The sequence below is a fragment of the Nannobrachium achirus genome (assembly GCF_963921795.1).
Source record: "Nannobrachium achirus genome assembly, chromosome: 5".
In the NCBI taxonomy this organism is placed as follows: domain Eukaryota; kingdom Metazoa; phylum Chordata; class Actinopteri; order Myctophiformes; family Myctophidae; genus Nannobrachium; species Nannobrachium achirus.
Window position 1 is genome coordinate 18,825,876 of NC_137814.1, and position 15,644 is coordinate 18,841,519.

Below are 15,644 nucleotides of genomic sequence, written 5' to 3' on the forward strand. Positions count from 1 at the left end.
GTTAGGCTGTGTCTGCATTGGTAATGTGTGTATGAAATGTTACTACCGAGCTCAGTCCAGATGTCTGTACAACAAGGTGTCGGTATGTTATGCCTATCTATCCTTAGAATTAAAGAGGAAAATAAAGTCTAATTACCAGTGGTGTAAAGTAACTAACCAGATTTACTTAAGTGCTGTATTTAAGTAACCCCTTTAACCCAGTTTTGAGGTGTTTGTACTTTACTTGAGTATTTCCAGTTTTCAGTACTTGTACTTTTACTCCACTACATCTCAGAGGCAAATATTGTGCTTTTACTCCACTACAATTATTTGAAAATTTTATTTACTAGTTACTTTGCAGATACATGATTATATTATAAAACATACATCAATCCACTTAAGCCCTATTTTATACCTTGGCTATTTGAAAATAGACGATCTACAAGCACATGGTTTATATTTTTTTTTATTATTTCTTTTCATCACTGCTAATTACTTCCCCCAAAAAACAACTATCCCTCAATAAAATAATTGCAATTCGGTATAGCAACCGTTAATACGCTGAACTAAGTAAGCAGAGCAGCAGACACACAAACTCATAATTACATCCTCGGGTTCGAGCGACCGGGGCGGCCATCTGTAGCGATTGGCATGGTACTCCTTCAGCACCAAGGACAGCGGCAATTTGGCACAGTACTTCAGCACCATGGACAGCGCCGCGCCTCCTGGCTGCACGATGCGGACGGAGAGAGGAGAGAGAGGAGAGAGAGAGAGTGTCCACCCAGACAGACAGGATCAAGGCGGTCACCGGTCAGGCGTGGTTGGCTTGGCTGCACCCGAGCGGCTGAAAGGGAGAGGGAGATACTGATACAGAGAGAGCGAGACTCTTGCAACTTTGAGGTGGAGTTTTTAAATTGCGCTTCGGAATCGTTGGCGGAGCTTTCACTATACTGTTGAGTCAAGACTGACCACGACCACCACCACCACCACCACCACCACCTCCCCTCCGCGCTGTCACCGTCCAGCAGCTCCTCTCCTCTGCTCCCACCGAACCACGACGTGTGTTGTTCCGCTGCCCCGGGCTCCAGACGGCATGCCGGGGACACGGGGAGAGAGCAGGCTACTACAGTAATTTAAACAGAGAGAGAGAGAGAGAGAGAGAGAGAGAGAGAGAGAGAGAGAGAGAGAGAGAGAGAGAGAGAGAGAGAGGGGGGGGGGGGGGGGGGGGCTTCATGAGATAGGAGTGTGTGTGTGTGTGTGTGTGTGTGTGTGTGTGTGTGTGTGTGTGTGTGTGTGAGAGAGAGAGAGAGAGAGAGAGAGAGAGAGGAGAGAGAGAGAGAGAGAGAGAGAGAGAGAGAGAGAGAGAGAGAGAGAGAGAGAGAGTATGAGATAGGACTGATAGTTTAGCAGTGTGTGGACTTCTAACTACCACAGGGTGGAGCACAGCCTCTCCAAACTTTTTTCGCCTGATTTCCAAACCCCCCCCATAAGCTCTAAACCGAAACCTAAACCACCTATAGTGAGTAAAGTTCCTATAGCTCCCAGCCAGCCGAGCCGAGCTGAGCTTCTATCTATTTCTATTTAACACTTTTAACTTTGAACCCACTCATTTATAGAAGCAACAAGTACAGTCTATATAGCGCTGGCCAGGTGTCGACTTTTTGCTTTACAATAGTCAATAATTGACGTTCTCATCACTAAACAAAAAACGAGGGAGGAAAAAAAAGGAAAGAAATGACATATTAAAAAAAGCTCTCGTTCAGTGCGAGCCGAGGCGCACCACGGGACTGCGATGATCGCGCCCAACGTGAGCTTTGGCGACTGCGCGCCAGGGGCCAATAGCGCGCTGTGCGCCGGCAGCGAGGAGCGGCAGCTGGCGCCGGGCGGCTCAGAGCGGGCGACCCTCAGCCCTACCGGACACCTGGTGGTGGCCGTGTGCCTGGGCTGCATCGGCACGTTCGGTCTGCTCAACAACCTGCTGGTGCTGGTGCTGTTCTGCCGCTACAAGACGCTGCGCTCGCCCATCAACATGCTGCTGATTAACATTTCCTTCAGCGACCTGCTCGTGTGCGTCCTGGGGACGCCGTTCAGCTTCGCGGCCAGCACGCAGGGGAGATGGCTCATAGGACACGCGGGCTGCGTGTGGTACGGCTTCGCAAATTCTCTGTTTGGTGAGTGTGGACATTTTTTTTAGCGATATATATGTTTAATGTGATCATTCTGTGTTTATCGACATGTTTTTTGGGCCATTTCGTTTCGGATGCGTTCCGGGGTGGGGGGGAAAGGGATCGATGGTCTGATGTTAGGAGTGTTGCCAGTTATTATATGGAGTGTTGCCAGCGCACTGCGTTTATGAGGGGTCCAATCGGTCATATATAGTTTTATATTGGCGACATTGAGAATTCAGGAACAAATATGTTCTATCATTAGTTGGCAGTGCATTACGTCTGACATTAAACTTTGATTTCAAAGCAATATTCACATAATCGCACATTTAAGTAGCCTAGACAATAGGCACATTTTGAATCTGAAAACGCCTTGCACATTGTTCCTTTATTCGGATCACTTGCAGACTCAGGTGTGCGTGTCTGCACATGGCTGAATAATTTACACGATGCCTGATAGATAGGCTATTGTCTCTTTGTTATCGTCATCTTGTGGTGAGTAGCCTAAATTATCGCGTTTATTATAATTTTTGTCATTGCTTTTTCAAAAGAAAAAAAAAATCTCATCACAAAATATCTGCACGGTATGAAAACGTGTTTCATTTCACAATGAGTTACACATAATAATCAAACAGCGCTTATGGTAATCTCTCCATATAGTAGCCCATATATTCTTTTTTAAAGTGCTAGTGGGGTGCATGAACTGTCTGCTCATGGGCAACGCCTCTTTTGAAATCTGAAAAAGACAAAGAAGTAGTTAAAAATAAATAATTTTAAAAGGCTATTGGGTGGACTCTGCGGCATTGCTCCTCAGACTGTCTTGATAGGCTGTGAAATCACTTCCAAGTATTATGTCCTGCTCCCAAAGCCGCAGACCATGCAGCCGCGTGCATTTCCATACAAATCACACCGAAAAAATGTGTGGAGCCTGGATGGATGCATGCGGGTCGCTTCGATTCATTCAAAATGCAGATTCTGGACCATATGGGTCCAAAATGTTCTATAGCCTACTAATTAACTGTGATGTGTCACATTATAGGACTCAGTGGGTGATTTCAGTGGTCCAGGAGAGAGTGTGCGTCGATATTAGAGAGTTGTTAATAGCTCATTAGCATAGTAGTTGGTGCCATAGTGGGTGGTTTTGAGTCATGCTGTCACAGTAGTGACTGACTGAGCCTGCGGCCACAGTGAAGAATACAGTATCAGTGGTGGAAAAAGTAGGCCTATCTCACGTTTTTTACTTGCAGCATTTATAAAGTATAGCCTATCAACACTGCAATTTAGGTGTAGGCCTACTCTGTTACAAGTAGAAGTCCAGAATTCATTTACTTGCAAAGTACACAAGCTTGGTATCAAAGTGTAATTAAAGTATAGAAAGTAAGTATATGCATGCAGAAGAAGGTCTGTGTTTCACACGTTTTCAAATGTGCAAAATGTATAAAAAGAAATCTTTAGCGAATAACAGATCTACATACAAGCTCATTGTGAGCTTGTAGATCGTCTATTTTCGAATGGCCAAAATGTAGGCTATAGGGCTGAAGTGGTTAATGTAATCTAGATTTACTAAAGTTGTATAATAACTGAAGTACAATATCTGCCTTTGAGATGTCGTGGAGTACAAATACAATTATATCAAATTGGAAATACTCCAGTGAAGTAAAAATGCCACCACTGAGAATACAGTATGACATTCATTATAGTTGTGTGGGCTCTCATAGGGTTCTGTGTGTTTAGTGGAGTTCTGTGTAATGAGTGCGGACAAATATGTGTGCCTTTGTGTAGGAGTGAAGTGCTGACACGGATGCATGACATGGAGGCACTATCGTGTTCAATGATACCACTGAGAGATACAGTGTATAGCCTCATTACATTCACAGTTTCACACAGTCCAAGCAGACTCTCGGGGGGTTACATTGGGACTCTGGTCCATTTCTTCTGACTGTCTGCTGGCTGACTGTTGGTCAAAAGCGTAAAAAAACTGTTCCAATCGTGTGTGTGTGTGTGCGCATGCGTGCGTGCGTGCGTGCGTGCGTGCGTGCGTGCGTGCGTGCATATAGGAGAGTGCGCGTCTGTGCGTTTGTATTTCTCTTCCTATGGGTCACGCTAGTTGGACTAGAACAGGGGCAAGCAACCGCGTAGGCACAGCCACGGGTGCCAACATTGGCACACTGGCAGAAGTGTGAGATGGAGGATTTTTTTATTTTAAAGCCAAATAATGTTTTAATGGTCAGTTAAATGAAGTCACCTAATTTACAGCTAATCACATACTGCGTATAATTCTACGTTCATTAAACTCTGAACTCTGTCTGGGGAGGGAGTGGGGGAGATAGGCGGATTATAGTCTAATGATTGTTATAAAATGTCCTGCCAATTAAAATGATGGCGTGTCATTAAAATGTATGTTGACATGGCACACTGACTATAGACATTATCTGGACTAGACTTTAATTTGATGTGCTGTATCTTTGTCGAACATTGCTTCATACACAATAATAGTTTTAAGCACTAATTTGATTGATGTAAAAGCATGTGATTCTGTTCAGTGCCTGATCATAGTGATGACTTGTTGAGAATGTTTTGACGTACACAGATTCTTACTCTCTATAGTCTATCACACACACGCGCGCACACACACGCGCGCGCACGTGCGCGCGCGCGCACACACACACACACACACACACACACACACACACACACACACACACACACACACACACACACACACACACACCAGGGACGTGCAGAGAATGTTAGATTTCTACAAAGGCTTTTTGGTGAAAATATCGAAAATAGCAGACCTCCAAGCTTGGAGGTCAGCTATTTTGGGTGCTTGATACCACACTGAACTAAACATAATGAAATCAATACTGGAGATGTGGCGTAACGGCATGGATTTCTACACAGTGTGGGCAATTCATTCAACATAAGATGCTGTATTCAAGTTCAGGAGCGTTTGCACAAGGCAATTCTCTTGAATGCTGCCTTCAGGTATGGCATGGAAAGGGGGGCATTTGCTTTTCTTTCACCTGAAAACTGCATTCATGGTCTGGAGAGGGCACTTTTTGCAGGCAGTTAAAAGGGCAGGGGCTCAAGCCCCCTTTGATGTCTATGTATGCAAGTGCCTAACACACGCACGCACGCACGCACGCACACACACACACACACACACACACACACACACACACACACACACACACAATCACCTGCCTCAAAAGCCCTCCAATCCCGCTAATAACTAATTTCCACACCGTCTGTATGACATAAACGCCACACTGAGTTTAGATTGCACATTTACGTGAGCTCCTAACATAACTGTGCAATTTAACAGCATGCTCTACCGTCTGGGTAGAGTCAATTTCAAATGCTGCTGGGTTGCTTTTTAAAGGGACCATTTTTCAGACGTGGATGGTGATGTCACACTGGGCTCCGCGCAATCCTCCACAGTCCACACATCGCAGGCAGGGGCGTCACAGGGGGGGGGGGGGGGGGGGACTGAGTTACTTGGGCCTTAATTATTTTATACTTTAGCTATTGAAAAATAGCAGATATGCAAGCTCACAGCGTGGCGTCGGGGGTGTCGCACCAAATTCTGGGCCCTGGGTACAAGGATTCACTGCCCACAGGCCCCCCAATCCCCCTTGAATGTTCTTCATAGGGGGAACGGGTTTAACCCATTTAGACTTGGAACACATTATTACGCATTATTTTGTGCTTTAACTATCTAAAAATAGCAGATCTACAAGCTCACAGCGCGGCACCGAGTGTTGCGCTGCGAGCTTGTAGTTCTGCTCTTTTTAGAAAAGTCGTGAAAATGTGTGCAAATCTTTGAATATATGTATTTTTTAAGCGAACATTTGTAACTCAAATTTTGCTTCTGGGGGGGGGGGGGGGGGGGGGGTCCCTGGAACTAAATATTTTGAGATGGGGGTCCGTGGCCAAATACATATCATTTTGGGGGTACTTCACATGAAAAAGTTTGAGCACCACTGACATACAAACATAGGTTTTTCAAAAAACCTTTGAAGGATTTGAAATTCAGAATTGTACAAATTTTCACGATTAAAACAAAATAGCAGATCTACAAGCTCGCAGTGCGGCACCGAGTGCACGGTGAGCTTGTAGATCTGCTATTTTTCAATAGTTAAAGCACAAAATAACGCGTAATAATGTGTTCCAAGTCTAAATGGGTTAAACCCCTTCCCCCATATGAAGAACAATCATGGGGGGCCCGCGGTGAATCCTTGTACCCAGCCTGGCCCAGAATTTGGTGTGACACCCCTGCCTCCACAGTCCACGCATCTCTGTGGCATCGCAGGGTCTCTGGGTATCTGCACATCAGCGCTTAGCAGCTAAAGGGTTCTTTGATAATCCCCATAAACTTTGCATGCAGGACCCATAAAGCTTGCATAAGAGGTCCCCTCCTCACCCACTGTATAATGTGTCTGGACTTATATTGGTGCCCAGCAGCGGCTCCGGGTGAGACGTTTAATATCTGGTTTTACACAGAGCAGCATGCAGGTAGCCGCCCCGAGATAAGCGACCGTCAGGTCGCAGCGTGATTTGAGAGCAAAATATGTAGGAGCAGTCAGCAGTGTCCAAAAAAGTGTTTGAAAAAATCGGCCTGATGGTGGCGCTATATGGGAGAGATCCATGTTGATGACATGAGTGTAGACATATTGTGTACCGATTTGCATGATTTTAGGGCAAAATCTGTAGGAGCAGTGTCCAAAAATGTGTTTGAAGAAATCGGCCTGATGGTGGCGCTATATGGGACAGATCCATGGTGATGAGATGAGTGTTGTGTACCGATTTGCGTGATTTTAGGGCAAAATCTGTAGGAGAAGTGTCCAAAAATGTGTTTGATTTTTTTTTTCTGATGGTGGCGCTATATGGGACAGATCCATGTTGAAGACATGAGTGTAGACCAACTGTGTACCGATTTGCGTGATTTTAGGTCAAAATTTGTAGGAGCAGTGTCCAAAAATGTGTTTTGCAAGAATCGGCCTCATGGTGGCGCTAGAAGAGGGTCATGTGAGAATTGATAGGTTGTGTTTTTTTCTTTTTGCCATGGATTGGGGCAACGGTTGCGGAGATATGAGCAGGGCAAAAGTGTGACGTGTGACAGACTGACTGACAGACTGACAGACTGACGGACAGCTGGTTGAGATTTTGATAGTAACTGCGACCTGACGATCGCAATAACAATAAAATAAAAAAATCACAACCCAAGCCCCTCTCCCATGGTTCACTAATAAGATGTATTTGTCTGTATTGAACATTATGGCAAGCACGGAGCTTTTTAAACAACATTTAACAAGTTAAAAAAAGTGAAACTGTTTTGCTTCTGACTGACACTACAAAACAGAACAGAACATAATCCCATCCTTTGTCACGTCCAGCCAGTTGTCTTAAATCCTTGTTAAGGATTAAGGTATTGATTTCCCTGCCTTAATACATCGATAGCATTTTGGACGGTGTCCCTTCATGAGGGCATCCTGCTTAATTGTTTCTCCATTTACATTTAAACAAACCAATGGGGAGTAGACTCTGGTTGACATACTGTTGTAGATCATTTCTAACCAATAAAGGCTCATTGTCAGAGACACTGCAAGTGTGCAGCAGCAGCACAGCTCATTCCAAAGACCCTCAAGTAAAGCAGCTTTGACCATAGTTACATTTTACCCATTTCACAAGTTCAAAATGGTATAAAAAAAATCCTTTGAAAATAGACGATCTACAAGCTCACAATGCGTCGCATCGCGGCGCATTATGAGCTTGTAGATGTGCTATTTTCAAATGGCCGGAATATATTTAGGGCTGAAGTGGTTGGTGTGTTTTGTAATAATAATCAAAGTCTACAAAGTAACGATAGCAACTATAAGAAGTAGAAGTAAAAGTATAAAAAAAATTGTAATTACTGAAGAAAGTAAAATTGTACTTAAAGTTATACTATGTAACTTTTTTTATAAAACAAATCTTAAAATTGTCCCAACTGTTAAATCGCTAAAGTTTTAGAACACCCACTCCGTTATTTTCAGCTTCTAAAGCCTTCTCTTTATATGTTTTCTATGATCCTGGCCGGGGTCCGGATTTCGCGGCAAAATTACGTCATCTGCATCATCTGTATACGTTGTGTATACGTTGGCCAATCACATCGCGGATCATACACACATGATACACTACCGGCCAATCACAGCGTGTCTGCCGTCTCTTCAGGAATTAGCCTCCCTCAGCAACCAGTGTTTACAATGGTGAAGGATTCTTAACCTCTTACTCCCCAAATCCTGGCCAGAAAATTACGTTCTACCCCTCTACGGATTCGTATCGGTCGCGGTGGTTTGCGGCCCCGCTCCGGTGGTCCGCGGCGGTGGTCCGCGGCGGTGGTCCGCGGCGACTCCAGGCGAAAAACTTCAGAAAAAATCAATACCCCGACTGACCACTAGTTTAGCAACTTACATAGTATAGCTTTAAGTACAGTACATCACAGCACTAGTTGTTACACCAAACTCTGGGCCCCGCCCCCAAGTAGCCTGTGATGTAAGAGCAAAATGGCTGCACTGTAAATTATGATCCATGGTGGACATCTCTATTCAGACCAGTGGTTCTCAATCTTAGCCAATTATAGCTCCATCCCCAAAACAGAATCTTTATTTCTTCTCGTGACCCAGACTAGTGAAAACAAACGATCTACAAGCTCACAACGTGTCGCATCGTCGAATCGCAACACGTTGTGAGCTTGTAGATCTGCTATTTTACTATTTAAACAAAGAAAATATATAATTTCTTAGATTTTATGAATTTCCTTTTCCATGTCTTTTCCTCTTTTTTGATAGACATTTTTGACAGAGATTCCTCTTTTTTGATAGACATTTTTGATAGATCTTTTAGTTTTTAAAAATCTTTTCAATTAATAAAAAAATTGTGGGGAAGTGGGACTTAGTTACTAGGGCCCAAGGTGGAGGGGCCTTAATTATGTTATACTTAAGCTGTTGAAAAATAGCAGATCTACAAGCTCACAGCGCGGCACCGTGCCGCGCTGCAAGCTTGTAGATCTGCTATTTTTGAGTTGTGAAAATGCGTACAAATCTTTGAATATATGTATTTTTTAAGCGAACATCTGTAACTCAAAATCTGCTTCTGGGGGGTCCCCTGGAGCTAAATGTTTTGAGATGGGGGTCCGTGGGCCAAATACATATCATTTTGGGGGTCCTTCACATGAAAAGGTTTGAGCACCACTGACATAGAAACATAGGTTTTTCAAAAAAACTTAGAAGGATTTGAAATATTCAAAGACTTGCACAAATGTTCAAGATTTTTCAAAAACAGCAGATCTACAAGCTCGCAGCGTACTCGGTGCCACGCTGTGAGCTTGTATATCTGCTATTTTTCAATGGTCAAAGCACAAAATAAAGTGTAATAATGCGTTCCCAGTCTAAATGGGTTAAACCCCCTCCCCCTAAGAAGAACATTCATGGGGGGCCCGCAGTGAATCCTTGCACCCAGGGCCCAGAATTTGGTGTGACACCCCTGACGGGGAGGGAGCGCTTGTTTTCTCCAAGGTTTTCTCTTTCCTCTGCTTTCTCTTCCTGTGTTCGTTCACTAAGGCTGCATTTATTGTGGCTCTGATTGGCGTTCAGAGCTGCGTGCTCGGTAGTCTGAAAACCAGATTTTAGAAGTAAAACCCCATGTGAATGCTTTGGACATCATGTGTACAAGAAACTACACCAGGGTAAGCTTCAAAAAAGGCATTAAAAACCCTAGTGTCCATATTCTGAGAACTTTAGCCAAAAATAGCAAATCTACAAGCTCTACGAGCTCTACGAGCTTGTAGACCGGCTATTTTCAGCAAAGAACTTTGGAGCGGGAAAAGAACAGACTGTGAAAGTACAGTGAAAGGTCAAGTTTATCAAGTATTGACCGTTCAAGCGGTTAAATATCTGAAAACACAAATTGACATGAATCTAAAATACACTGATGATTGTGATACTTGAGTATGATACTTGAGTAATAACAGTATACATTACATTTGACATCAAAATCTCATAGCTCACAGTGAGCTTGTGATGCTTGTTGACCAAAGTATTAAACTGATCTAAATCTACAAATTAACTATAGTGGCTAAAGCTGTAAAATAACTAGTTTCCCTTGAGATGACAATATTTTCCCTTGAGATGTAGATGTAGGAGATGTAGGAGTATAGGAGAATAAAGTATATTAAAACAAGTAGATTAAAAGGACATGCACTTAAACCCCAATATCCGTATTGTGGGGAAAGGTTTGGCAGTAAAATGCTGGATGGAGCTTGTTTTCAGCAAAACTTTACCCACAATAACAGAAAACGGAAAATACACTAGTATGGAGCCCTGAGGGACTCCACAGAGCCACATGGGGTTTAAGTGAGTAAATAGGCGATACTGAGTTACTTTCCACCACTGCCGATAATATGTCTTGAGAATCTTTCCAACATACATAGACCGCAGATTAACCCATGTTTCTATGTCAGTGGTTCTCAAACTTTTTCATGTGAAGGACCCCAAAATGATATGTATTTGGCCACGGACCCCCATCTCAAAATATTTAGTTCCAGGGACCACCCAGAAGCAAATATTTGAGTTACAAATGTTCGCTTTAAAAAAAGACATGTATTCAAAGATTTGCACAAATCTTCATGACTTTTCAAAAATAGCAGATCTACAAGCTCGCAGCGCGGCACTCGGTGCCGCGCTGTGAGCTTGCATATCTGCTATTTTTCAATAGTTAAAGCATTCAATATTTCTAGGCTTAAAACACGTCTGAAGCTACAGCATATCACGCTGTCTCGTCCACAAGGAGCCAATTTAGTGGAAAAACTGATAAGGCGGCGTCTACAAGCTGAAAACCCTGGGGTTGACAGGCAGAGAGACAGACTGAGGCACACAGGAAACCCCTCAGTGCGCCCATAAGGGTCCATTTGGGTCCATTTGGGTCAATGTATACTCTCTCAGAACTAAATTAACACAGAGAATTCACTGTGCGCAGCCAGGGAGGGAGAAGAAAAGCGACTCAGAACAACCGTGTGGGCGTGTGTCTCTGTTTGTGCCCAAATATGGAGGTTTGTGTGTGTGTGTGTGTGTGTGTGTGTGTGTGTGTGTGTGTGTGTGTGTGTGTGTGTGTGTGTGTGTGTGTGTGTGTGTGTGTGTGTGCGCGCGCGCGTGCGTGTGTGTGTGGCACAATGGCTTGCAGACATCATTATAACTTTCATTGGTTATGGATGAGTATTTTTTAATGGGCACAAATACTGTATGAGTGAGTGAGTGTGTGTGTGTGTGTGAGAGAGAGAGAGAGAGAGAGAGAGAGAGAGAGAGAGAGAGAGAGAGAGAGAGAGAGACAGACAGACTACAATCAATGAGATAGAGGTAGGAGAGATTGTTGCGCTGCTGACTAAGGGCCATTGAGAATGTTTAAGATAATTTTATTCCACATCATCTCCTTGGTGTATTAGTATGTTTGTTGTTTGTTTGTATGTTGTTGTACTTGTAAGTTGCTGCATTTCTGTGTTGCAAGCTGCTCCAAACTAATTGCCCCGAGTGGGATTAATGAAGTTGTTTGACGTTTGAAGTTTGACGTTTGAAGTGTCCGTCTTCAACAAGTCCTGAAAAAGGATTTCTTGGTAACCGATGTTGTGGGAAGTTATGCGGGAACGCCTACTGAGTGGCAAAAAAAATACTTTCTGGCCTTGACAGCCCATACATCCAAACAGAAAAGTCCTACGGTATATCTGATTGCATTAAACAACGTTAAACAACGTTAAACTCGATTTGCCATTCACTTTATATACCCTCACATTAACACTATTATCCCCCATAAGTCACATCTGTCCATGAAAGATTGCGGTGCATCTTGAGAATGGGCTTATTGTTTCTAAAAATACATATTTAGCCACTTGTACGCATGCCCCCACCCGCTGAAAACAAAATCGCTAAATTGATAGAAAGCAGTAAATGAAAACATTTTGACACTCATCTTTTCTTTTCTCTAATTACAATCTTTAAATTACTTGTTGTAAAAATACAAAGTTGTCCTTTAAAAATCTGATATATACACACACACACACACACACACACACCACAGCATGCTTTGTTATTCACAACCTTGCACGGGGAACACATTGAGTGGGTTCACCTCTGCTGCCACCTCTCTGCAGTATTCTCTGCATCACAAAAAAAGGAAGGAAAAAAAAAGAAACTTCTAGCGTCTTGTCCTTGTAGTGCAGAGGAGAAACGGGTGTCGCACCAAATTCTGGGCCCTGGGTACAAGGATTCACTGCAGGCCCCCCATGAATGTTCTTCATAGGGGGAGGGGGTTTAACCCATTTACTGTAGACTGGGAACACATTATTACGCGTTATTATGTGCTTTAACTATTGAAAAATAGCAGATATACAAGATCTGCTATTTTTGATAAATCGTGAAATTCTTGGAAAAAACCTACTGTATGTTTCTATGTCAGTGGACCCCCAAAATGATATGTATTTAGCCAGGGACCCCCATCTCAAAATATTTAGTTCCAGGGACCCCCCCAGAAGCAGAATTTGAGTTACAAATGTTCGCTTAAAAAATACATACACCATATTCAAAGATGTGCAACACATTTTCACTACTTTTCAAAAATAGCAGATCTACAAGCTCGCAGCGCAGCACTCGGTGCCGCGCTGTGAGCTTGTATGTCTGCTATTTTTCAATAGCTAAAGTATAAAATAATTCCAGGCCCCTCCACCTTAGGCCCTAGTAACTCAGTCCTACTCCCCCCCCTTGTGACGCCCCTGGTTTGGGGGGGGGGGGGGGGGGGGGAGGTTGACATGCCACCATCAGCTCCACATGCCCCTGCATAATAGCGTAGTGTATGGCGTCCCCGCCTCCGTGCTCAGGGTGGACTGTGCACACACCCAGTGGATTAACCTTGGACCGCGTCTCTGTCTACTGAAGTTAGACTGCACACTCGGTCACACAAGCGCACGAACACGCACATACATAAACAACAGACACTTGCGCTGAACAACGCGCTGTCTGCACGGCAGCGCTTCTGCATGCAGCGTGTACAGTACACACACACACACACACACACACACACACACACACACACACACACACACACACACACACACGCACTGTACTACGGTAGACATTGTGTCCTCCTGAGAGATGCAATAAACTCTCTCTCACACACACACACACACACACACACACACACACACACACACACACACAGACACACACACACACACACACACACACACACACACACACACACGCACACACACACACACACACACGCACACACACGCGCGCGCGTACGCACGCTCGCACGCATGCACATTCGCTCGCTCGCCAGTGTTGTACAATAACTAAGTACATTTACTTAAGTACCGTACTTAAGTACACTTTTGAAGTATTTGTACTTTACTTGAGTATTTCCAATTTCCAATATACTTTTACTTCTACTCCACTACATCTCAAATCCAAATATTGTACTTTTACTCCACTACATTTATTTGAAAACTTTAGTTACAAGTTACTTTGCAGATATAAAGTATAATATTATAAAACATACATAAAACACTTTAGCCATATTTTATACCTTGTCTATTTGAAAATAGCCAATCTACAAGCTCACAACGTGTCGCATCGCGGCGAGTTGTGAGCTTGTAGATCTGCTATTTTCAAACATTTTGTACTTTTACTTTTGGTACTTTAAGTACATTTTGATGCCAATACTTTCATACTTTTACTTTTACTTTTTAAGTACATTCGGAATTCTGGACTTTTGCTTGTAACAGAGTATTTCTACATTGTAGTATTGATACTTTTACTCAAGTAAAAAATGTGAGTACTTTTCCAGCCACTGTCGCTCGCACGCACACACGGGCATGCGCGCGCACACACACACACACACACACACACACACACACACACACACACACACACACACACACACACACACACACACACACACACACACACACACACACACACACACACATGCAGGCACGCACACACTCACACACAGTACATAATACAGTACAAGTACATGCAACTACCCACACAGGGCCACACTACTGTAGGTGTGTTTGTACTTTGTAGTACACATAACTTAATATTATAATCATGGCAATGATTTCTTTGGTGTTCAAATAATCTTTGCAGCCGGCTTTGTCGGGTGTCTACATCAGGGGTTCCCAAACTTTTTTGTCTCAGGGCACACCATGAATATTTGTTTAATCCGAGGCACCCCTACATTATAATTTTCACTCCCAGCACCTTATATTTATAGCATATCGTCGTTGTCGGGTGGAAACCTTGTATGTCCAAAACCGTTCGTTTTGTATTTATCATCTATAAAATGTACTAAACTAGTGAAAACAGCATATCTACAAGCAGATCTAGCACACGTTGTGTGCTTGTAGATCAGCTGTTTTCACTAGTTTTGTGCGACAGTCTTGTATGATGAAGCAGGGCTTTGCTAGCCTCGTACCTAACCCACCCTCTTCCGGAAACCATTTATGGATAACGGAAGTTGGTCGTTTACTAGGCTAGGGCTTTGCTTTACCAAAAGAAGTACACATTTGAAACTTGGAGATACAAGGTTTCTGCCCGACAGTGACGATATTTTAGTGATTATGTTGCGAGGAAAACGTTGAGATAATAGCCATTTTGGTTCGAACTGACTGAAAATAACTTTGTACTTCAAGTCTAAAATGATATTAAATATTTTTTCAAGTGTTCAAATAACTTCCAAATATTATCAAATTATCTCGCGGCACCCCAGGGTGCCCCGTCACCCACTTTGAAAACCCCTGGTCTACATAAACACAATTGGCCCGTGTTCGGGGGAGGGTGATAATTGTCACTGCTGGGGGCGGCAACTGTCAGCGGGAGTGGTGGGCGGGAGGAGTAGGACAAAGGCGTCCTCCCGGTGGGGACTCCTCTCTGGCAGGTGAGCCTGTAGGATACAACAGCAGTGACAACACAGGGATGTGTGTGTGTGAGCAATTAACCACAAAGGTAACTTCTAAATTGGGGGAGCATAAGGAGGTAACAAATAATTGGCTCCTCTAAATTGGCTACTAAAAAATAGGAAGAAATGCCTCTGTGGCTCGTTGTGCTTATGGGAGTCATAAAGCATTACGTGCAGTAGCCTACATATGCTATGTAATGGTCTTTTTATTATCCCATTAAGGCCTGAAAAATACCAGTTTTCTGAAAAACGTATGTTTCTATATCGGTGGTGCTCAAGTCAAGGACCCCTAGAATTATATGTGTTTGACCGCGGACCTTCATCTCAAAATATTTAGTGCAGGGACCCCGAGAAAGACAGATTTGAGTTACTTAATGTTTGCTTTAAAAAAAGATCTATTCAAACATTTCACGCTTTTTTCAAAAACAGCAAGCTCGTAGCTTGTATATCTGCAATTTTTTAATAGTTAAAGCATGAAATATTGGTTTAAGTGGTTAAATAGTGAAA

General features: G+C 43.3%; 1 protein-coding gene across 1 annotated transcript in view; it reads left to right on the forward strand.

Annotated features, from left to right (window-relative positions):
• Positions 1–1,771: 1,771 nt before the first annotated feature.
• The window catches only part of LOC308284869 (vertebrate ancient opsin-like), a gene marked incomplete at both ends in the record, with an annotated part of 113,207 nt that continues 99,334 nt past the window's right edge, over positions 1,772–15,644 (forward strand). The window contains one exon of the mRNA XM_080725595.1: positions 1,772–2,150. Within this exon, the coding sequence (XP_080581721.1) occupies positions 1,772–2,150 (379 nt within the window). The remainder of the gene's footprint in view (positions 2,151–15,644) is intronic.